The sequence below is a fragment of the Myxine glutinosa genome, chromosome 2, assembly GCF_964187855.1.
Source record: "Myxine glutinosa chromosome 2, kmMyxGlut1.1, whole genome shotgun sequence".
NCBI lineage: Eukaryota > Metazoa > Chordata > Myxini > Myxiniformes > Myxinidae > Myxine > Myxine glutinosa.
Window position 1 is genome coordinate 254,914,855 of NC_136262.1, and position 23,621 is coordinate 254,938,475.

The 23,621-nt window shown below is 44.8% G+C and overlaps 1 protein-coding gene across 2 annotated transcripts in view; it reads right to left on the reverse strand.

Annotated features, from left to right (window-relative positions):
• Positions 1-1,253: 1,253 nt before the first annotated feature.
• Positions 1,254-23,621, reverse strand: part of LOC137420644 (uncharacterized) — an 85,989-nt gene continuing 63,621 nt past the window's right edge. For both annotated transcript variants that reach the window (XM_068105880.2, XM_068105881.2), the window contains exons 7-12: positions 12,264-12,477; positions 12,026-12,175; positions 5,673-5,774; positions 5,369-5,548; positions 5,133-5,213; positions 1,254-3,945 (exon numbers count right to left, since the gene is read on the reverse strand). In XM_068105880.2, the coding sequence (XP_067961981.1) occupies positions 3,827-3,945; positions 5,133-5,213; positions 5,369-5,548; positions 5,673-5,774; positions 12,026-12,175; positions 12,264-12,477 (846 nt within the window). In that variant the 3' untranslated portion in view covers positions 1,254-3,826. The remainder of the gene's footprint in view (positions 3,946-5,132; positions 5,214-5,368; positions 5,549-5,672; positions 5,775-12,025; positions 12,176-12,263; positions 12,478-23,621) is intronic.

Sequence of the window (23,621 nt, forward strand, 5' to 3'; positions counted from 1 at the left end):
CATTTTCGAAAGGAACCTTCCTCTACTCAACCCCAACACAAACTGCAAAAATGAATTTAATCGGACAAGCCATTCTGCTCGAAATTGATGGAAACCAATTTCAAGATGGTTAACGTGGCGGCCATATTGAAAATCGCAGCGCGCCCATTTTCGAAAGGAACCTTCCTCTACTCAACCCCAACACACACTGCAAAAATGGATTTAATCGGACAAGCCGTTCTCCTTGAAATTGACGGAAACCAAAACTTGACGGATGCCCGGACGACGCCGTGACGCCAATACCCCTTAGCCCAATTTGGGCTGAGGGGTGAAAAGCTATGCCAAAAAAATTATCCTCATTATTATTTTTATTGTTATTTTTCAATATTTAGGTTTGATTCTTCTGCATGAAATTGTTTTTATTATTGTTTTTTTTGGCTATTACATTAAAGCATACCAACATCATTTGGGCAATTTCTTCAGTAGATACTAATTTAAGGGGGAATTTACAAATGGCCTACACTTATGACACCTTAGCTGATTGTGAGTCATGGCCTTCCTGTAAGTGAAGTATCGTGGAGTAAGGGTCCCCATTCTGGGCTGATACAGCTACTTCCCACCTTGCTTGCGCTCGCCAGGAAGCAAAGAGTCCACGAAAGTCTCCTTACTTTGGGCAACTCTCAAAAGTAGGCAGAGTAGTAAGGTGTGCCCAATACAGACAAATATGTGGACTCTGTTTTCCATCGCCTCACTTACGGCCTTACTCCTCCTGCCCCCGTCCCTACATCCTCGTCCAGGTCAGGTCACATGCATTCTTCCAGTATCTCGCACCGAGTTACCCTCCCCAATTCTAAGATGGATGCCCACTTCCATTCCTCCCTACCTCTATTCTCTCGTCTGTGGAACCGACTAAGTGTCTGTCGCCTTCCTCCAGTCCTCAAACTACTCGTTGCCGATGATGGATCAACATTGTTCATGGGCAAATCCTGGATGGCTCACCACTCCGCCACAGGTTACTCGACTGGCTCACTTTTCCTAGCAGGTTGGTACTCATTTCGCCGACGCTTTTTGACACGGCTGGGGCTTGAACTCAGGACCTCAAGATCGTAAGCCAGCCGCGTTGACCGTTAATCCACAAACACGTTTTCAGTCAAATCCTACGTGACACCTGTCGGATCGCGAAGCGTCTCGGGCAAAGTGCCAGGGGGCAGAGAGCTGGATTGTCTGAACGTACATCTGGCTGGCACGTCATCGGCAACAAAACGAAAGGAAAATCAGAATATTTATGAAAATTTATTGCTGTATTAGCAGTACAATAAAACTCACTTAGCCATAAACAGCCAAAGACTTTACATAAAAACTAACGTAGCATAAAACCTCTTTTCAGAACAGGTTGCATTTTTCTTTTCCAAGATTGTCAAATTAAACAAACTTAAAACGTGCATTAATGCATCCTAAAATGTTTTCAATGATTTCACGATTGATATTTATAACAGGACTTTACTCTTTGCAAGCTTATTTACAAGCCAGAGACATTTGTTTATATATATATACACAGATCAAAATTATAATTTGTTTATACAATTAAACACCACACAAAGCACACACTCGCACACGCACACACACGCACGCACGCACGCACACACGACACCTTATAAATGCGAGTTCTAGCAAAATAATAATAATAATAATAATAAAATAAAGATCTTCACAATGTGAACAAACCCAGTGACCTCTATTGCATGGGTCCTGATGACGTTCTAGGATGAAAGGAGTGTGTGGGCGGCGGGGGCGGGCAGGAGGGGGGGGGCTTCAACTGTAATGAAAGAAGCCGTCATTTTGCCATTTTCAAAGCACATATAAGTGTACGCCCTTTATTTAAAAAAAAAAAAAAAGCCGATTATAGTTAAAAAGCAACAAATGTCGAGCTTCATCGCTTTAGCGTAGATCTAAATAGAAAAGAGTAAACATCGAATTGGCCGTTTGCATGGTGGCCGCGCAGACCCTCATGTAGCAGAACGGATGGGAGATCGCAGCCGAGAACTAGAGATCAATGGCAAGTTCTGCCCCGGCGGAACCCCTTACGAATGGTAAATCTCACACTTATGAAAACGTTCACCCAAATGGTAAAAAAAATGCCTCACGGGTAAGTGCAAAACAGAGTGACCAAATCACAAGGCATATTACAAACAGGTGCAAATACGTGTGCATTTTTCCAAAAATGCAAAATATTGTCCAAAATAAAAACGACATACTCGAGGGTCCAATCTCGGTACTAAATCACAATCTATTCCTGCCAAATAGCATTCGGCTCGAGGCGGAACCATCTCACAGGGGCAATGGGTTGGGCTCGACGTGCGTTCGACCGAAACCCGATCCGAAATAAAAACGCGTATAACCTCAAACAAAAGGATATCCATAATAATAATTGTTTGAGTGTGACGTTTAGGATGACTGGTTGGAGAAGGCACCGAGGAAAGCTTCTTCTTCTTCTTCTTTTTTTGGCAAAGTGCATGCTGTGGATGCCTCAGTTGGAGAGATGGACACGCCGTTCTCTTCGTGCCCTTCCAATGCAACATGCTCGTTTGTAGAAACAATTCAAGCTTGTTCATGATGAGTGCGGGAAAAGATTGAGGGTGGGGGAAAACCACCGGATTGTCGCCCTCACCCATCATCGCGTAAATTTAAACACCACATCCCCATCCGTTTGCTCACGATGCTGAGGTTAGGCTTTTGGCACAACACCTGGTGACATTCCACAGCCGAAAACCTTTCGGGTATGCTGCCAAAACGTCCTGGTGGCCTCCGGAAAACAAAGTTTACACACGAGCATGGAAACAAAACCAACGGCAGCAGAACAGGCGTTAAAAACGAAAGGGTTCGGGGAAACGCGGGGAAAACCTCCCCACAATGAATTTGAGCTCTTCAGGTGAGCCTTATGGGTTGTTGTTTTTTTATGCGTTAAATTGACATCATAACAATCCTGTGCACTTCACACACAAAACTGGCATTTTCAGGTGCGATTCATTCGCTGTAACATGCAGTTTGCAGAAAGTCACGTGGGTTATGTTTAAAAAAAACGTTTGGTAGAAAAGTTGAAAGACCTGCGGATAACGGTTTGCGTGACCACAGGAACCGTCAGGTAGGCAAGAGATGGATGCCCAATTTATATCATCGACTGGACCAGGTGAAGAAAATCGTTTTAATCCAATGGGAAAGGAACCTACTAACACCGATGGCAACCGGCATGCTGCAACTCACGTTTCCTTCAGCATGGAGTTACGGTGAGGATTGCGAGGCGTCGCTCCCGTGTACTAAATTCGCTTTCCCTTCCCACAAACCCCCTCTCGTGCCAGTGCTAGCAACAACATCCAGTCACCACACCGGTTACAATAAAGTGCAAACTCACGTGCCACCATTCGCCGGTATCACCAAAACCGACAGTTTCCCTTCTCACCTGACCACCTCCCCTCGTATACGCAACTCAAATCCTCAATCCCTCTTCTCCTTCTGACATTTTATCAAGGAAAGTCTGTAACATCCATTTCCTCATGCTGTTACATGTTGTATCAGTATTTTTTTTTTTAAAGGCAAAAATAATCTGCCACCTGTTCATGGGTGCTCTGCGGTGCAGAAAAACCATCACAGAAATCCGAACTTATGTACAAGAATGTCAACTGGGTGGCAAAAGCCAGGATTCCTTCATGAGAGCAAATGTGCGGCCCAAATGGAGCCAAGCTCATTCCTTTGCTTTATGGGAGTGCAACTTGCCAATGCTGCTGTGTTGAGTTCTGCCCAGGGGCCATTTGAGCAACGGCACTGCCGTGCACGGGAAGGGGAAAAGACATCAACTGATGGCGTCCCAGTCAAAGTCGTTGTCGATGTCATCGTCGGAGCAGACGCGCCGCTGAGATGGCACGCAGGGCAGGAAAGCGAATGGCTGAGGGTGATGTGTACCAGGAGGCACTGAAAGGTATAAATGCAAGTATGAGAAATGGTGGTGTCATAAACTGAAGCCAAATAAACAAAGCAACGGTTCAGGTTAATCTACATGGATCTTCTTCTTCTTCTTAAACGGCCACAATTATTCCCACATTATTGTGGGGTTGGCTTGGGGAAGCTTTTGGCCCGTGTCTTTCACGAACCGGCTGGCCAAACCTCACACTTGACTGAGTAGTTAGGGCAGGAATTTGTAATTTGTTCATGGTGATGATAGCTCACCTACACATTGCGATGGACACGGTGGGATCTTTAATGTCCACCAACTAATGCTGGCAGACGGGACGCCTAGTTTAACGTCCATCCGATGGATCACCCTGTCTGTGAAACACAGGGATGGAAGTTTATAGCTGGGTCGGGATTCAAACCCAGGCTAGACAGCTTGGAGGCGAGTGCGCATTCCTCCAGACCATCCTGCCAGCCCGTTAATGTGAATGGATGCAACTCAAAAAGGGACTGCTGAAGTCATTTGGGTTGTGTGACCTACAGGTAACACTTTGTTGGAATGCTTGGCTTACTGTGATAATATGTAAAAGCAATACTCGACATCCATTGGGGCAGAAAGATTGCATATACAAATGTGGAACGCATGTGGTTTATGCATATTTTACAGCCAATCAGGGAAACTCGATGGCAAGACCTGTCTGCCACCACGGAGATTGCAGGGAAATTCACCGAATTCCACTTCCTGTTTAACAAAAGCGCATATTTATAAATAAAGCATACATCAGATCTAATAAATAAAAAGTTTACGAAACAAGTTTTGTTTCCGCTTTAAGCCAATGACCCCTTATCATTCTCCCAGCCACAAACACGTGCACATTTTGAAAATTAGGAGTTCTAAAGTTGTAAAACACAGCAAACAAAACTTCAACTGTTGCACCTTCCTTCATACGAAGCATCAATGGATAGGACATCTCAGACAGCTACGTGACAAGATGTGCACCAGGCCCGAGTCAACATTCTGTACTAACCAGTAAGGGTCAAAAAAAACAGCATGAGGGGCAAAGGTGTAAAATAACTAAGGCTTAGCCGGAGGAAAGATGGCGTAGACAACAGGTGGAGGGTGTTGAGAGCAATGCCGTTAGGTGAGGATGGGAAGATTGAGTAAATATCAGAGAAGGGAGTAGGACATGACGCACTGACTGTGTTACCATTAGTCGGTGTTCCGCTGACATTGGCACAAGCCCGTGGGAAGCTCGGAGAACCCATTATGACGCCAGAGTTTCCAAAACCTGCGCACCAAAATCAGACTGCATTCAAAGGTTTTCCAAAAGAAACAACTCTGGTGACGCATCACCGTCGGGTAACGTAAAGAAAGCAGGTGATGTAACAAAATGACAATAAGCAACCAGCTCGTGTAACTGGAAACATGAAAATGTGGTCATACCCATGGTATTCTGTGGAGACCCTCCCCCGACATTGCACTGTTGCTGGCACTGGTCTTGCGAGGGTGAAAATACTCCTGTGTGCGCAAAGAAGTGACCCAGGGAAGAGCAAAGGTCTGCAAGTTGGGATGGCTCAAGACACCAATCTGCCAGGTCTGCTTGCCGCATGCTCTCCATAAGCCCTACACACCAGGACACGGTGCAAGAAAAGGTGAGCAGAGGGAGAAAGTGAGCCTATCCCATTCCATACGTTTAACAATCGTGCAATTCTACTCGATATACCGAATGTCGAGTTGGTGCAGTCACCTTGGTACTGGCTCATGTCCACACGGTTCCAGTTTAGCGTCGATGCACGGCGGAAGCTCTCACGCAGCACATCAAGGTTCGTCCACCATGCTGGCAGACCAGCTGCAATGGACAGATTTTGCACGTTGTAGAACAGCAACTCAAAGACCATCTCAACATCCACCATTGCCAAATTATTCCATGCCAACTCACCAGGTGACCATTTCCAATATATATACACATACCAGGACAAAGACCATGGAATATATCAGTGTACCATTGCATGAATTACAAAGCCATTCTGAGACAATGCACAAGCAAATATCAAAGGAGGCGCAAAGCACCCCTCCTTTAATATAAGGGATCGTTCATCTGTATGCAACTTTAACATGGGGACTGAAAATTACTTTCTCGGATTGTAATGGACGAAATTAGCTGCAAATTTCAGAAGTAAATGCTTTGTACATCGAGGTAATATGTTCCAAATTTCGGCAACGTCCATTTCCACATTCTTGAATTTTATTCAGAAAACCCTCAAATTCACGTTGGTGTTTGCCAGTCTGTCCGTCGGTCCGCCCAAAATGTGTTGGAGCTCATATCTCAAGGGCTATACATTGAAACTTGCAATATACATTGGCCAATAGGTCTAATTAATGGCTTTCAAAACAAATTCCACCTAAGTGCCATCGTTTTTGCTTTGAAATTAAATATATATAAATCTATATAAATATATACACATAAATAAATATTATATATATATAAATATACACACCGTCAGAGTTTGTGGAGGGTGAGGCAATGCCCCCACCTTAATTTTTTTCAGTTTACAACTGAGATTTAAAAAACGTCCCGTATTTAAACGTGTCACAATAATGAACGTAAACTGTATTTTTGATTTTGCATACACTGTAAACTACACCAACAAACGGTAATTTTGGAAGTCAGACATAGCTACCCATTATTAATATTAAGCCCTTGCCTCCCCCCCCCCCCCCTCCCCCAAACAGAGAAGTCAAACTACGCTTATGAATATACATATATACACACTTTATACCTATCTTAAAATATATATATATATATATATATTGTTACGGATTCGGCCCCAATTATTGTTGGTATTATTATTATTGTTGGTTCTCAGTAAGGGTTATTGTGGTTAAAAGGTTTAAAAGCGCTCCTGGTAAAATGTGGCCAGAAATCCGGGTCGTGACCCGGAAGAGAAAGGGAGCAAAGAGGCGTGGAAAAGAAGGAAAAAGACGATCTTGGTTGAAGCTCCGTACCGAGCGGTCGAGCGGGCAGTGCGAGTGAACTTTGAGGCCTTGAAAGGAAGTTCGTGCGATAGGTGACATCGCCGGAGTGCTGTTGAGCCTGCGGAGTCGGGTATCTGCATTGAGGGTCCGGAGTGTCCTTGCCTGGAAGCCCGGCTCGAGTGAAAGCTGTCCGCCATTTCACCACTTGCACTACCTTCAGTGAAAAGGTTTTTGTCGCGTCGGCCGGGCATTATTCCCCGGTGGGTTGCCGGGGACGGCTGTGCAAGAAAGTGGCTTTTGAGGATTATAAGGAGACTCGCTGATTGAACCGCAAACGTGTACGTCGGAGCGCGTCTTTGGGAGGTTTCCCATTCCACCGCTATTGTGCTGGGTGTTGGACCACGTGACCTATGGGTTGCTTCGATCGTCCACGCCTCAATTGATTGTGATCGGACATTGATCCAACGATCGCTGGAGCGAATCGACTTCGCCTTGGAGGGGTACAGAGACATTGGGGGAGTGCTGTGAGTTGGGGTTAAAGGAATAGATAAGGTGGTACCATCTTAAAATAGTGATTGTAGGGCGAATTGCTATTATTATTTGTGTCGTGATTCCGGTGTGATTTATAATATATTATTGTTTGTTCATAGCCGTTGGTGTGGTCTCATTATTGATTTGATTGATTTCAACTAAGGATAACATATATATATATATATATATGTGTATATATATATATATATATATATATATATATATATATATATATATATATATATATATATATATATATATATGTATGTATATGTATATGTATATATATATATATATATATATATATATATATATATATATATACCCCGGCCTACATCATTAATTGGTTCCATAAGCCGTGACGTAACTCGGTTTTTGACGTAAACCGGGCGTAATGTCTTAAAAATGCCTGAAAATGAAGACAACCACCGTAAAACTAGAGTAAATAACTGGAGGAGGCTGCGGCTTCGCCCTGAATCTTTTCCGCTCCCCATCGGGAGTCCCTCCGTTGTTTTCTATCGGTCGGGTCTTCTCCTCAAACGGGGGTGAACGGCACGGACGTGTCGACCGTGAGCGGGCTTGTGTGCCGAGTGGCTCCGCAGCCCGCTTCACCACGGCGTGCTTTACCCAACGTGTCCGAGCAGTTTCACCGGTGGTCATGTCGTGTCGTCTGTGACGAAAGAACGAGCTCAGGGTTCCGTGAACCTGGCCGCCCCGGGGATCGACGCTCGCCTCCTAGTCGTAGACGTGCCCCGTCTTTCCTCGAGCGGCCGAAGTTGCGTGCTTCTTTTTTTTGGACGATGCGATATACGCAGAAACGACGACGTACAGGCAGGCATTTGCAAATCCATGCACATGTGCACATGCACACGTCAGTCGGTTCGTCGATGCCGGATGCCGGCGAGGTGCCCGACGAGGCACCCCGGCTCGAGGCATGACACGGTCGTTCGTTTCACATGGGCCATGGGCCCTGGGGCCTGACCTCGTCGCGGACATTGCACACTCTGCACGGTGACGTGACGTGACATCTGCCACGGACGGTCGTCCGAGCCGGCATCGTCGTCATGTTTCGCCGTTGCCACGTTACGTTGGTTGTTTTACACAGTAAAGGAACCTTTACACAGTGAAGGAATAATCACAAAAATACCAGCGAAAGGCAAAGCAAGCACGCGACTGCAGCACAGGACAAAATGCATATGGCGTCGCCTTTGTTTTTAATGAGAACCAGCAGCTACGCGTACTGTACGTACATTTTTTTTATGTGCTTTTTATTGTATTTTAAATTGTTTTTTAGCTTTTTTTATTATTAATTTATGTACTATTTTATTTATTTTAAATATATTTTTAAGGAAAAATTGATTTTTTTCGCGTCCTCCTATTATGATGTAGGAGTGATGTAAAGTCGCACATAATGACGTTCGCTGAACTGAAATTTACTCTAGAAGAGTGGCGTGAAGTCGGATTTGACGTAGGTCGAAATGGCGTAAAACGGGGTATTGCTGTATATATATCCATATACGAAGGACGACGAAGACGAGCAAGGCTGGAAGAACGACGAGCTGTGCAACAACTGTTCGTTTTGCACGCGAGGCCGGAGTGAAGAGACGCATGGTGAGGCCTGTTTCACGCGAACGAGCGCATTTTGCGCGCAAAGCCGCCAGCGCCCCGGACGACTTTTGATGAACCTGACAAGATCCCACCAGTGATCGGAGCGAAGTACACACACACCCCATTAGTTTCCAGGTTATTCTTCCCTTTGTCTGTGTTCAAGTCTGGTGTAGGGGACGTCCCATTCAGAAACTTAGTTTACCGTCGCGTTTTCTTGGTATCTGCATCCGTTTTAATAAACCTGTTTCTTTTTGTACATTTAAACCCGTTTTGTTTGAGTTTATTTTTCGCAGGTTCGGGAGCTGCCGGTGATCGCGACAGGTAAGACCCTTTGGTTTTTCCTTCCCTTTCTTCCCCCGTGTATAAAAATCCGCATTTGAACTGAACGCCTCAGAGTAACGCTCGATTGCCTTCCATGACTCTCCCGGTGTTAACTGAGAGCAGCCACACGACATTTGGTGTCAGGAGTGTAGGATTCGAACCTAGTGGACATTTTTGTGTCCGGAGGTTGCGAGTTCGACACGGGCTGGGTGCAAATTGCACCCAGCATTCGGATTTACATTATCATAGTACCGGGGTGTCAAATTTTGTTGTAGTTTATTGGGTTATACGAGGTGCCACATCGCGTTTTCGTAAAATTAAAATGGTTTTTTTTCTGAGGTAAAAATAATACGCGCGCAGGAGAACTACTTCCTCACAGCGGATGGAGGGGGTGAGTGATATGGAAGAACGAGTTGGGGATGCTGAAGGCTCTGGAAGTGAGCCGGATGTAGCAGAATTGGAGGTTAGTGGTGGAACTTCCCCCGTCCCGAGCCAGGAAACAGACCCGATGGATTTCCAGGCCATGTGCAAATTGATAATGGAAATTAATAACAAAATGGATGAACAAATTAAGGAAATGAAGGAAATGAGAGGGATAATAAGGGGAGGGACTGAGCGATTGGGAAATATAATAGATGGAACAATTGCTAAAACGGATGCCCATAGTGAACAAAGGGATGCCCAGATTAAAGAAACGAAAACCCAAAGAGAACGAAAGAATGAATCAAAGGAAGAAATAAAGGATGAAAATGGGGCACAGGAGAAGCCAAGGGTGGCAGATTTTGAATCAAAACGGGGGGGAGTTAACAGTGGGAATGGAGGAGTGCGAGATTATGTACACGAATGTGATATTTCAGTTTTTTCTTTTTAATACATTTTCAAAACTTTCTAAAATCCTGTTTTCTCTTTGTCATCATGGGGTATTGAGTGCAGATTGATGAGGGAAAAAATGAATTTAAACGATTTCAGCATAAGGCTGCAACATAACAAAATGTGAAAAAAGTGAAGGGGTCTGAATACTTTCTGAATGCACTGTATATGACATGGGCATTGAGGAAGTTATGCGTGGAGGAATGGTTGATCAGAGAAGTGATGGCAATGGACGAGAGAGCGCGCACAGCTGTAAGGACGAAGGACGGGAACAGTGGTGAGTTTCAGGTGAAGGTGGGAGTGCGGTCGGTACTAAGTCCACTACTATTTGTAGCTGTGATAGAGGTGCTGGCTCGGAATGTAAAGGAGGGTTTACCATGGGAGTTGTTGAATGCAGATGATCTGGTGTTGATTGGGGAGAGTATGGATGGACTGAAGGAAAATATGAACAAGTAGAAGGAATGTATGGAGACAAAAGGTCTGAATGTGAATATAGGAAAGACGAATGTGATGGCAAGTGGTAAAGCATGTGGTGAGGTGGAAAGAACTGGGAAGTGGCCATGTGCTGTGTGCAGGAAGGGTGTCGGAGTGAACTCCGTTCAATGTACAATGTGTGCTGAGTGGGTTCATCGAAATTGTAGTGGTTTGAGAGGGTCGTTAACCAGTCAGTGTGGCAGCTACATTCAAATGTAAGGTGTGCACAGAGGGAGCTGCAGATGGAGTAAATGTTGAGTTGGATCTTGGAGACGGCGTGAAGCTGGAAGGTGTGACATTTTGTTACCTAGGAGACATGCTGAATGGAGAAGGTGGATCAGACTCGGCAACGGTTGCTGAAGTGAGATGTGTATGTAAGAAGTTTCTGGAATTGAGTGGCGTGCTGACGAGGAGGGGGGTGTCGTGGAAGCTGAAGGGAAAGGTGTATGCTGCATGTGTGAGAAGCGTTATGATTTATGGGAGCAAGACATGGGTAATGAACATAGAGCAACAATGAAGGAAAGGGTGGAAATGGGAATGGTTTGGTGGATGTGCGGAGTATCGTTGAGAGAGTAAGACAAATGATGATGGTGGAAGAAGAAATGTGGGCAAGGGGGTTAACAAGAGGAGATGTAGAAAATAGGGCAAAATGGAGAAGATTGTCATGGGGCCCGCAAGGCTAACCCCCGCTCTAGCAGGGAAAAGGGCCTTAAAATGCCTGTTGTTTTGTGTGTGTGTGTGTGTGTGTGTGTGTGTGTGTGTGTGTGTGTGTGTGTGTGTGTGTGTGTGTGTGTGTGTGTGTGTGTGTGTGTGTGTGTGTGTATATATATATATATATATATACATATATATAGATATATATATATAATATAAAGAAATAATTACTTATTTCTCTTACACCTGAACGGGAAAAAAAAAAAAATACGCCAGAAAGATTTGTCAACACCTTTTTGGAGCATACTTGGGATTCATGCAAATAAACATTTCTATAAAAGGTCAGAGCACAATAAAAGCCATGTCAAGTCTGTGGGCCGGACCCATTGTTATCTAACCTGGACCCGGACCCATGTTATGCCACTTTGGGTAAATGACAAATCCACAGGGGAGGTTAAGTTGGTAATGTTCTCCAAAAAGAGATCGGGGAAATTAACAATTCTCACCACCTCCTCCTGCATCAACATTCCTTGTTACGATTTATGGACAGAGTGCAGCACATTTGGAAGTTTATCATACTTCCTCACCAATTCCAACGATCTTCTGAATTAGCAAGTCAACTTTGCTCTCCACGAGAATCTAAGTTCATGCAAATGAAAGACGCACCACTGTTGGAAAAGGCACAGCACGATCCAGAGGGTGCTGTGGAAGGGCTTGGAATGCTGGAATTGGGACAACCAGTTCTGGGCAGTGCTTCTGTCGTGGGCTGCACAGTCGGTGAGGTGGGTTGAGCAGTTTGTGCCGACGTCGTGACCCCTGCACATACAGAAATAAGAAATGCATTGAAGGATTCACCAGATGATGATCTAACCATCGTGCTGCTGTGAAACGGTTTTGATCAAACCTGCTGCAAGATTTGGCTGAAACACTTGGCGATAGAAATGCCGAAACGATTGGCTGAAGTCTTCAAGATTGAGCTCTCCCAGGGCCCGATATCCCTCAACCTGCGTACGTCCACCTGGATAGGTGTCCACCGATTGTGCACTCACGTGGCCATGCTCTCCAGATGCTGGTGCATGGTTGGTATTTCCAGTCTCTGGAGAAAAGGAACCAAAAGGCTGCGGTTGGGAGGGAAGGAGGAGGAGGTGTGGTGGAGGGGAATGGAGCAAGGAATGGCGATGGTGGGGAAACAAAAGGAAATAATATTCCATGGTGAGAATATCCAAGTATCGCATATTTAAATGTACCCTCACTGTGCACTGTACAATTATATTATATTATCAATGCTATTTGTGAATCGGTCTTTGGGAAAAAAATAAATAAATAATAAGGCACAACATTCACCAGGAAACCATGCTGTTGTTCATATTTTAACAAGTTGTGGTTTCAGGTAAAAATACATAAACATTAAAAAATTAATGCTGGAAAAGGAAGGGGAAAGTTCAAATAGGTATAGTATAGGGCATTTATATAAAACACTGCCTCGGTTCGTGTAACAATACGTGCCTTATTTGCTGACTTTTGTTCCTTTCTTCAAGTGTTCACTCCTACTTTCGTTTTGCAATCAAATTCCAGTTTTACCCCTAATCGAGGTAACCAAAGTTACACAGGTAACTAATTGTGACACGAATAGGCTACAAAAATAAATATAACCACATAATTGGGGAGGCTCAAGAATGCTCTTCTTTCCTGAAAGTATGCTCTTCTTCTTCTTCCTCCTCCTCCTCTTTAACTGTCACAATTATTCCCATGGGTTTGGCCGGGCGTAAGCTTGGTCGAAGTCTTTCACGAACCGGCTGGCCAGGCCTGATGTTTGACGAAGATGAGGGCAGGAATTTGTAACTTGACCAGGTTGCTCGTCTACTCTTCGTGAAGGACACAGTGGGATCTTCAATGTTCACCAACTGATTCCGGCAGACGGGACGCCCAGTTTTACGTCCATTTGAGGGACGGCACACATGGGATGAATCACCCTGCCTGTGAATCACCCGGACGAAAGTTTATAGCTGGGTCGGGATTCAAACCCAGGCTGGACGGCTTGAAGGCGAGTGTGCGTACCTTTAGGCCATCCTGCCAGTCCAGGTCACTGAAAGTATGTTGATGTCCGTGTTCTCATACAACTTGCGATACATACACAAGGTCCTCCATGAGCATTTGACCACCAAATGAACAAACTAGCAAATACGCGACTCGATGTTTTGGTTATTGTGCTCCATTTGGTCATCCCTGCACCTGATGACCCGCCCAGGCAAAACAAACTGATGTAAGATTGACAGCACGATTGTGGTGAACACAATGTTGTTACAAGGCTTCTGAACAAGCATTACTTACAAAATTACATCTCCAGAAAATTGTTTTTCTACCTTCGCTTTTATTTGTATATAAAGTCGAGGCTCAAGGAAGAATTAGAACTTTGAACGGATCAGTACACAACGGAACAAAAGGAACAGTAAATTGAGAGGGGGCAGACACCAACAGCGGGGTTGAAGGACAAAATAGAGGGAGACTTGGACAAACAATGAGAGTGGGGTGGAATGGGGGGTAGGGGAAAAGTCTGAACGTAAAATCCCCAACGTGCCGTTGTTAAAGCGGTCATTTAAATTTTAAGCGGTTAAATTTAATCTTGGCGTCATCTTTGACCAAACCCTCTCCTTCGACAAATGCACTAAACAGATCACAAAGTCAGCCTTCTTTCACCTGAAAAACATCGCCCGTCTCAGCTCATCCCTCTCCTCCACGGCTGCAGAAACCCTCATCCACGCCTTCATCACCTCCCGTCTGGACTACTGCAATAGCCTCCTCTATGGTTCACCCTCAAAAATCACCAATAAACTCCAATACATTCAGAACTCCGCTGCCCGTCTACTCACCCATTCCCGGACCCGTGACCACATCACCCCCGTCCTTTACAAGCTTCACTGGCTCCCCATCCCCCAGAGAATCCAGTACAAAATCCTCCTCTTGACATACAAAGCCCTCCATAACCTGGCCCCATCCTACCTGGCTGAGCTCCTCTCCAGACACACTCCCACCCGCAACCTCCGCTCTGCTGGTACCAACCTCCTGACCCCCCCCCCCCCCCCACCCCCCCATCCGGACCAAATTCAGATCCTGGGGGGACAGGGCCTTCTCCATCGCTGCTCCCACCCTCTGGAACTCACTACCTCACACCATCAGAGACTCCTCCTCACTCACCACATTCAAAACATCACTAAAGACCCACCTGTTCAACACTGCATTCAACATTCAACCCACAGCATTTAACCCCTGACTATCTCTTCTCCTTCTCCCTCCTTTTGCTTTAAATATTTCCCTATTGATTCTTGTCTTTTTGCAATTGTTGTTTTCATGTATTGTTATGCATTATGTTTTCCACTCTGTCAAAGCGCCTTTGGGCTTCTTGAAAAGCGCTATACAAAATAAATGAATTATTATTATTATTATTATTGGAATGATGCCCCGCTCTTTATGGTAGATAAAGCCTGGTGTTGGCTTAGCGGTTAGGGTGCCGGCTTGGGATCCTAGGATCCTGGGTTCGAATCCCGGTCGATCGATGAATTAACACCAGGGGGGGGGGGGTTGACTCAGCCTGTCATCCTTCCGAGGTCGGAAAATTTAGTACCAGCTTGCTGGGATGAATGATCCCGGTGTGTACCCCGGTTTAGAATAGGTGCACCGTATCCCTGCGCATCGTAAGAGGCGACTAAGGGTTATCGTCAGGAAGGGCATCCGGCCATAAAAACATTGCCTCAAACAGGGCACCATGATTGTCATGGGGCCCGCAAGGCTAACCCCCGCTCTAGCGGGGAAAATGGCCTAAAAACGATCATTCATTCATTCATTCTTTATGGTAGATGTGCTTCCCTCCTTTTGCCCTTTCTCTGTAAGGCCGAAACAGTTTCACTGTGTGCCAAACCTGTCGGCTCGACATCACGATACAGTTTAAACTTTATACATTTGTATCCAAATTCAAACGCAACATCCGCTTTGATGCGATTGGGCAGTACAGCATCTATCCTTTCAACTGAACCGCCAACAAAAACTTCCAATCTAATACCATCGGCATTGTCACTAGAGCCAAGCTCATCTGACATGCATTTTCGAACTTCCTCTAGTTCAATCCGCCGCAGCCCACATTTCAGGCAGAGACCCCGATCGTCAACGATTATTTGAAAACCACGCGGTGACCGACGTCAAACGACCCGCCATTTCATGCTCCTGTCAGCAAAGAAAACTGAATGTCATCATACCAGAACGATTTACATCCTTCGGAGGTTTCATGCAGCACCGTTGTACAACAACTAGTGCGACATGTTGAGTACACCCGGACCACAAAAAGGTAATTATTTGTTGGCATCATTTCAGGACCGACACCTTTTTATAGATTCGGAGAGCTGCTTCCAAAATAAAACACTTGGAGTCTTACTGTAGGACTTTCGCAGCAAAAAAATAAAAGCAGCAATTTCCAAGTGCATTTTTACTTCAATTGCCTGCGGGCCCGAGGGCTGGCAAGATGGCCGGTAGGTACACACACTCGCCTCGAGGCTGTCCAGCCGGGGTTCCGAATCCATGCCCAGCTATAAACTGCCATCCCGGCATTTCACAGGCAGGGGGATTCATCAATGTGTGTGCCGTCCCCTGTATGGACGTTAAACTGGCTTCCTGTCTGCCGGCATCAGTTAGTGGCAGTTGATGGCACCCTGACCAAATTACAAATTCCTGCTCTAACCTTAGTTGAACGTCAAGCCTGGCCAGCCGGCCATGAAAGACTTTGGCCAGGCTTACCCCAGCCAACCCCACAAGAAAGTGGGAATAATTGTTCCTGTTAAACGAGAGAAGAAAAGGGAAAGAACAACAAGGTGTCGGCGGGCCCATAAAACACAAAATAAAATTGGTGTGGACGTACTTGTGGTTGAGCATAATACTGCATTTTCACAAGCGGAATCCAAACGGCCAAATACGAGTCCAAGAATGTGACAACGCATGATTGGCCAGTTTCTGTGCAAAAAGAAAAACATGCTGACACAATCGGATTCACAAATTCTTAAGGTCTTCTAAGGGTCATGCAGCAAGGAAAGAATCTTGGGTCTTGCACCCAACTAACAAGAAACAATCCACACTTAGGGCAACTATATTCAATATTGCCAAAGTTTTGCCTTAAGCTTGAAAAAACGATAAAGAAAAACCAAAGAAACCCGCCGTCAGCTGCCTGCGCATTGGGCAAACAAAGGAATCCGAGCAGGGTCCGTTTCAGTTTTTGCTTTTCCACACAATGTTTTTGCCGTGCCAGTATCTTTACTATCTTTATGCCGGTGTGTACCCCGGTATAGAATAGGTACACCGTATCCCTGCGTGTCGTAAGACGCGACTAAAAGGGTTGGTGTCAGGAAGGGCATCCGGCCATAAAACATTGCCTCAAAAAGGGAACCATGACAATTACAGCTACATATGGGCAGGGTACAGCCCGAAGTACCCCGTGGGGGACCCCACCCCCTCTCGTCAAAACTCAAGGTGGGGAACCCGAACGAAGCAAGGGTGGAAATCACTCCATCTATGATGACGAAATGTCTGATGCCCCACATGGAGAATGGTTTCTGAGGTTTGGGACATGGCATGTAGGGACAAAGACGGGGAGATCAGGAGAAGTGGTGGAAGTATTGGTCAGAAGAAGAGTGGACATATGTTGTGTGCAGGAGATGAGATGGAAGGGAAGTGGTGTGAGAATGGTGAAGGGTAGGCAGGGACAGAAATACAAGTTTGTGTGGCAAGGGTGCCTGGAGGGCGTGAATGGTGTTGGTGTCCTGTTTTCTGAGGAGTTTGTAGACAGTGTGCTGAGTGTGACTAGAGTGAGTGAAAGGTTGATGATGGTGAAAATGATGAATGGAAAGCTCTTGGTGAACGTCATCTCGGGATATGCTCCGCAGGTTGGTCGGAGCGATGAAGAGAAGGACAAGCTCTGGTGTGCAATAGAGAAGCTGATGGAAAACGTGAAAGATCAGGAAGTTGTTGTGGTAGGAGGAGATCTAAATGGACATGTGGGAAGGAGTATGGACGGTTTTGAGGGAGTTCATGGGGGTTACGGATATGGTGTGAGAAATGGAGAAGGTGAAAGGATTTTGGAGTTTGCTGATGGAGCTGATTTGTTGATTTGTAATACTCATTTCCAGAAAGAGGATAATAAACTTGTTACATACACGCCAGGTGGGTCGACGACAACCGTTGACGACCTGATGGTGCGTAGGCGAGATAGGGGGCACCTCCAAGACACAAAGGTGATCCTGGGGGAGGAGGCTGTTTCACAGCACCACTTGGTTGTCTTTTTTTTTTTTTTTTTTTTTTTGTATACAAGATCGAGGCTCGTGAAAGAGCGAACAAGTCTGCGACATAAAGGTGAAAGGTGCGAGGAGAGCTCGGCGTGTGAAGTACCAACCAAGAATGAAGGCGTGGAGGTTGAAAGAGGTGACAGTGAGGGAGGCATTAAAAAAGAGGCTGAGTCAGGTAGAGGATGATGTGGTGGAGCTTGAAAGTGGTTGGATGTCAATGAAAGATAGTCTGTTGGGAGCCGTTGGTGAAGTATGTGGATGGACTAAAGGACCACCGAGGCACTCGGAAACATGGTGGTGGGATGATGAAGTTGGAAAGAAGATTGACGAGAAGAGGAAGAAGTTCAAGGAATGGCAGGAGGCGAAGGGTACGGGGGCAGAAAAGGCAGAGCATGAAAGTTATAAGGCAGCCAAGAAGGCTGCAAAGAACGAGGTAGCAAAGGCGCAGGAGGCATGCAGGAAAATGTTCCGAGAACGCTTGGATTCGGAAGAGGGTCAGAGAGTGGTATTCAGGATTGCAAAGCTGATAGTGAAAGAGAGGTGCGATGTAATGGGGATGAGTTGCTTGAAGGATAAAGTGGGACAAATCGTTGTGGACCCAGATGGAATTAAAGGAAGATGGAAGAGATATATGGAAATGCTGTTGAATGCAGAGAATGAATGGGACGGCAACATCGAGAGCAACCCAGTTTTTGGACCGGAAGAGAAGATAACCGAGAAGGAAGTTGAGGAAGTGATAAAAGCAAAAAAACAAACAACAAAAAAAAAACCGTGATATGTCTGGATAATATGGATAATATGATAAAAAAAGTGATAAAAGCAATGAAGAGGAGAAAAGCAGGAGGGCCGACTGCAGTTGTGGGAGATATGTTGAAGGCAGCAGGAAGTTGGGGTGTGAAGAGAATGACAGAGATCTGCAATCTGGTGGTGAAAGAAGGCCGCATTCCAGTGGATTGGGAACTGCGTACCCTCATCCCTCTATACAAGGGGAAAGATGACCCTCTGGACTGTGGCTTGTATCGAGCGATAAAGTTATTGGAGCATGGAATGAAGGTATTGGAAAGGGTGTTGTAGAGGAGGATAAGGAAGAAAGTGAAGATCGACGAAATGCAGTTTGGATTTATGCCAGGAAGAGGAACGACAGACGTGCTTTTTATTGCAAGGCAGTTGCAGGAGAAGTACATGGAGAAGAGGAAGAAATTGTTTCTTGGGTTTGTTGATCTGGAGAAAGCATTCGATAGGGTTCCACGCGAAGTAGTGACATGGGCATTGAAGAAGTTAGGAGTGGAGGAATGGTTGAACAGAGTAGTGATGGCAATGTACGAGAGCGCACAGACCTGTAAGGACGAAGGACGGGAACAGTGGTGAGTTTGAGATGAAGGGGGGAGTGCATCAGGGGTCGGTACTAAGTCCACTACTATTTGTAGCTGTGATGGAGATGCTGGCTCAGACCGTAAAGGAGGGTTTACTGTGGGAGTTGTTGTATGCAGATGATCTGGTGTTGATTGCGGACAGTATGGATGGACTGAAGGAGAAGATGAACAAGTGGAAGGAATGTATGGAGACAAAAGTTTTGAAGGTGAATTTCGGAAAAACGAAGGTGATGGCAAGTGGTGAAGCATGTGGTGAGGTGGAAAGAACTGGGAAGTGGCCGTGTGCAGGAAGGGTGTCGGAGTGAACTCCATTCAATGTACAATGTGCACTGAGTGGGTTCATCAAAAATGTAGTGGTCTGAGAAGGTCATTAACCAGTGTGGCAGCTACATTCAAGTGTAAGGTGTGCACAGAGGGAGCTGCAGATGGAGGAAATGTTGAGTTGGATCTTGGAGACGGCATGAAGCTGGAAGGTGTGAAAACATTTTGCTACCTTGGAGACATGCTGAATGGAGAAGGTGGATCAGACTCGGCAACGGTTGCTAGAGTGAGATGTGCATGGAAGAAGTTTCGGGAACTGAGTGGTGTGCTGACGAGGAGGGGAGTGTCCTTGAAGCTGAAGGGAAGGTGTATGCTGCATGTGTGAGAAGTGTTATGATTTATGGGAGCGAGACATGGGTAATGAACGTCGAGCAGCAACAAAGGCTGGAAAGGGTGGAAATGCGAATGGTTCGGTGGATGTGTGGAGTATCGTTGAGAGAAAGGAAGACAAATGATGACTTGCGAAAGATGATGGGAATAGAGCCTGTGATGGATGCTGTGAAGAGAAACAGGTTGAGATGGTTTGGTCATGTGTTGAGGAAGGATGAAAGTGACTGGTTGAGAAGAGTGATGGAAATGAATGTAGAAGGAAGTAGAGGACGGGGAAGACCGACAAAGGCTTGGCTAAAGATGGTGGAAGAAGAAATGCGGGCAAGGGGGTTAACAAGGGGAGATGCAAAAAAATAGGGCAAAATGGAGAAGATTGTCATGGGGCCCGCAAGGCTAACCTCCGCCCTCGCAGAGAAAATGGCCTTAAAATGCCTGTTGTTGTTGTTTGTAGTATCTTTACGACAATGTACTCCCAGCGTCATAAAAAGACAAGCGAAGTGTACATTTCGCATACATCTTGTATAAAGTTTGCATTATATACATAGTGTAGAAAAAAACCCGAGAAACTTGACTATCTTCACCCTGCTGCGCATACGTAACCCAAATCTGGAAGGAATTCAGCCTGAGAGTGTTTTGCAAGATAGGGTTCTTCACACAACCATGTTAGTGTGCAGATTTTCGGCAAAGCATCAATATTATTGCCAGTTCAGAGCAGATTTAGGCTTTCATTTGTATTTATATTCCCAGTTTGAAACAGCTGGAGCCAAAAGTTGAGAGATTAATCACAGCTGTTATCGAGGGTGAGAGGTATGACCAGCTTATTAATTAGCGAGGGACCTTGCCTCCATTTTGGATTCAAGAAGGAATCCGTGCAGGACTATGAGCATGCAGGACATACATTTACATGGGTCTGGATAATACCTCGACAAGGGTGAAACCAGGATGGCATTTGGCTTGCAACTTCCAGGGCTTTCACGGTTTAAAGTTGACTTGACCCAACTCGGGTGGAACCCGTGAACAATAATGGACTCGTCATATGTACGTTTATTATTAGTTTGATTTCTGCTCCCAAGAACTTGCTGCTTGTGTACCTCCACCATTAACGAGACCACAGAATACTCGACAAGCCACTACATCACATTATTATTTTGAGGCCATTGGCAATTCAAGTGGGCCTCCATGATGTTCGTTTCTTCTCCCACCACTTGCCTGGAACTCTTTACCTCAACCATGTATCTTCAAACACTTACGACCTTCCCCTTTTCAAAAAGCAGATTTTTTGTTTGACTTCCTCAAAAAACTCTTAGACTATTCTCTTTCTTCACTTTTCTATCAATGTAGCTCTTTTATTTAAGGCCGAGCCTCAATGAGGACTATATAGTCCGTGACTGAAGCCTTCAACGTATAAAAACTAGAACGACATTCTTTGACGTCACGACGTCGACCAATATACCTCCACCCACATTATTACATCATTAGACATACTTGTTCCAAAATTAAAGATCAAATAAAAGTTTGTTCAAAATCCCATCACTGGTTCACAAGTTGGCACAGCAACATAATTTTTACTTAACATGACCTCTGACCTTTAACTGCAAAATCGAATCAGTTTATCTTTGCATCATAATATATAATTATACCAAGTTTGATGAAAATCCAATGACTGGTTCACAAGTTAGCTCGGTAACAGAATTTTACCTGACGGGATGTCTGACATCTGACCTATTGACCCCAAAATCAAATCACTTGATCTTTACATCATCATGCATACCTGTACTAAGTTTGAATTAGATCACTTCAGCAGTTCTCAAGTTATAAACCTATTACATACTTTGACCTTTGACCATCCATGCATTTTCCATCCATGCATTTTACACACACCCACAAAATAACTTGTTAAACTTGTACAAGTCACTAATTATTCACAGCTTTGTAATTGGTGTCAAGTGTAAAATTGAGGGGCCTTTTTGTAGTTTCTCGACTTTAGGTTGGACCTCGGGTGGCATGCCAAGACATCCGAGGGTGGCCTGATTGGATTTAAGCTAAGGCTCTAGGCTGGCTGCTGCAGCTTTTCGGGCATCCGTGAACCAATTTCCAACAGACAGCAACTTGTTGAGGTGCGTCATCATGCTGGCTCCCAATGCTGTGCTGCATCAAAGCCAGTCATGCAGCATTCTCCTAAATGGTTACAATAAGACACCCTCTCAAAGGAACATGTTTTGCAATGTGGTTATGTGGGTACAATATGCACACACAGGTTGGCAGGTTTCATTTCAATCTTGCATTTGCTATTCCAATAAATACTAAAACTGCACACAGTAGAGCATATACCTCTGCCAAGCTGAACAGTTTATGTTTTGTATCCCTATCCAAATCCGGATTCGGATCTTCACCAAAATCGAATCGATTCGTTCTTGTCCCACACACAACCTATCCACCAAATTTTGTCCGAATCCGTCCTTAACGTTTGGACATCCTGTTCACAAACAAACAGACAGGGGTGAAAACATAACCTCATGCACCTTTGGTGGCGGGGGAAAACAGTTAACAGTACATAGTAATAGTGCAGTACTCCTTATAATATAGTAGTGTATACAGTAACTAAATATTAAACATTGCATATACTGTACTTACCAGAGTAACAACACATTTAAGTTGATAATTCCTCAAATAAAATAAAGAATTATCCAATTCATGTCTCTACTAAGTTTTTTCATGCTACTTGTTATCCCTTACGGGACATCACGTGACTTTAAATCATTCCAAAACAAGAATTTCAGCGCTGTGGTCATAACATGAAACAAAATCCGGTGACGGCCCGATTGGGAAACGCGCATTTAAAGTGCTCTTAAAAGATGAACAGCATGATTCGGAAACAGACATTTAATGTGATATTAAAGAAATAACTCGACACCTCTCATCCATGTCACCTTTCCCCATGGTTATATCCGAATGAGCCGATTCGTCACACAGTCACGGATCGCTTATCCCCAACATGGGGCCGTTCAAAAATTATGTACTGCTATTTTTCGTAATTTGCGTAACGTAACGCTCGATTACGTAACGTAAAGTGCGTTCTGATGTACCGTGCGTTCTGAAGGGCTTAAATAAACCTTACTATTATTCGACATGTGATTTGATTTTTCGTGGCCCCTCATTATGAATAACACTCAACCAAAACAAAGCCAATGGCAACCTGCCGCAACAAGCCCAGGCAGTGTATAATCAGCAGAGGCTAACAGGCCTAATGTGTTAGGCCCACCAGAAAACCAAGATGGCGGCCATATAATTTGGTCTCGGTGCTTTAGTAGGAGGAGTCGAGTGACAAATATGGGTGTGGTCCGGCAGCTCTCCGAACAAATGGGTGGACATATCAAAAATTGACCCACAACAAGAACCCCAACCACAACAGCAACATGAAGCAATTGTAGACCTGCCACATATCGCAGGTAAACATACTCGTATACACTGTGCAGTTTTGTCTTCTGAGCAGTTTAAAAATATTTTTTTAAATAAACCACGTCTGACTGTTAACACGGCATGGAACTGGGGAAAGGTGGTAGAACCCAATGCAAGTTGTATGCAGCAGTATCATAAAAGATGAACAAGTACAGCCAATGCCATTTTCATTATAAAGTACTGTACTGCACAACATTTCACAACAGGTTTAACGATACCATCCCTACATCGAACTGCAGTGATGCTCATCAAGCATCATACATCATATCCTTTACAACAGACAAATATTGACTGTGATCAGTCAATATACAGACTTGGCATTTAATATGGAATATTTTTTTCCTGGGGGTGAACTTACTTTTCAAGATGTCTAAGAACCAAAAGTTCATTGGAATTATGTTGAAATTATTCTAGATTTTGTTAATGTGACCTTTACAAGAAACAAAAACCACATTT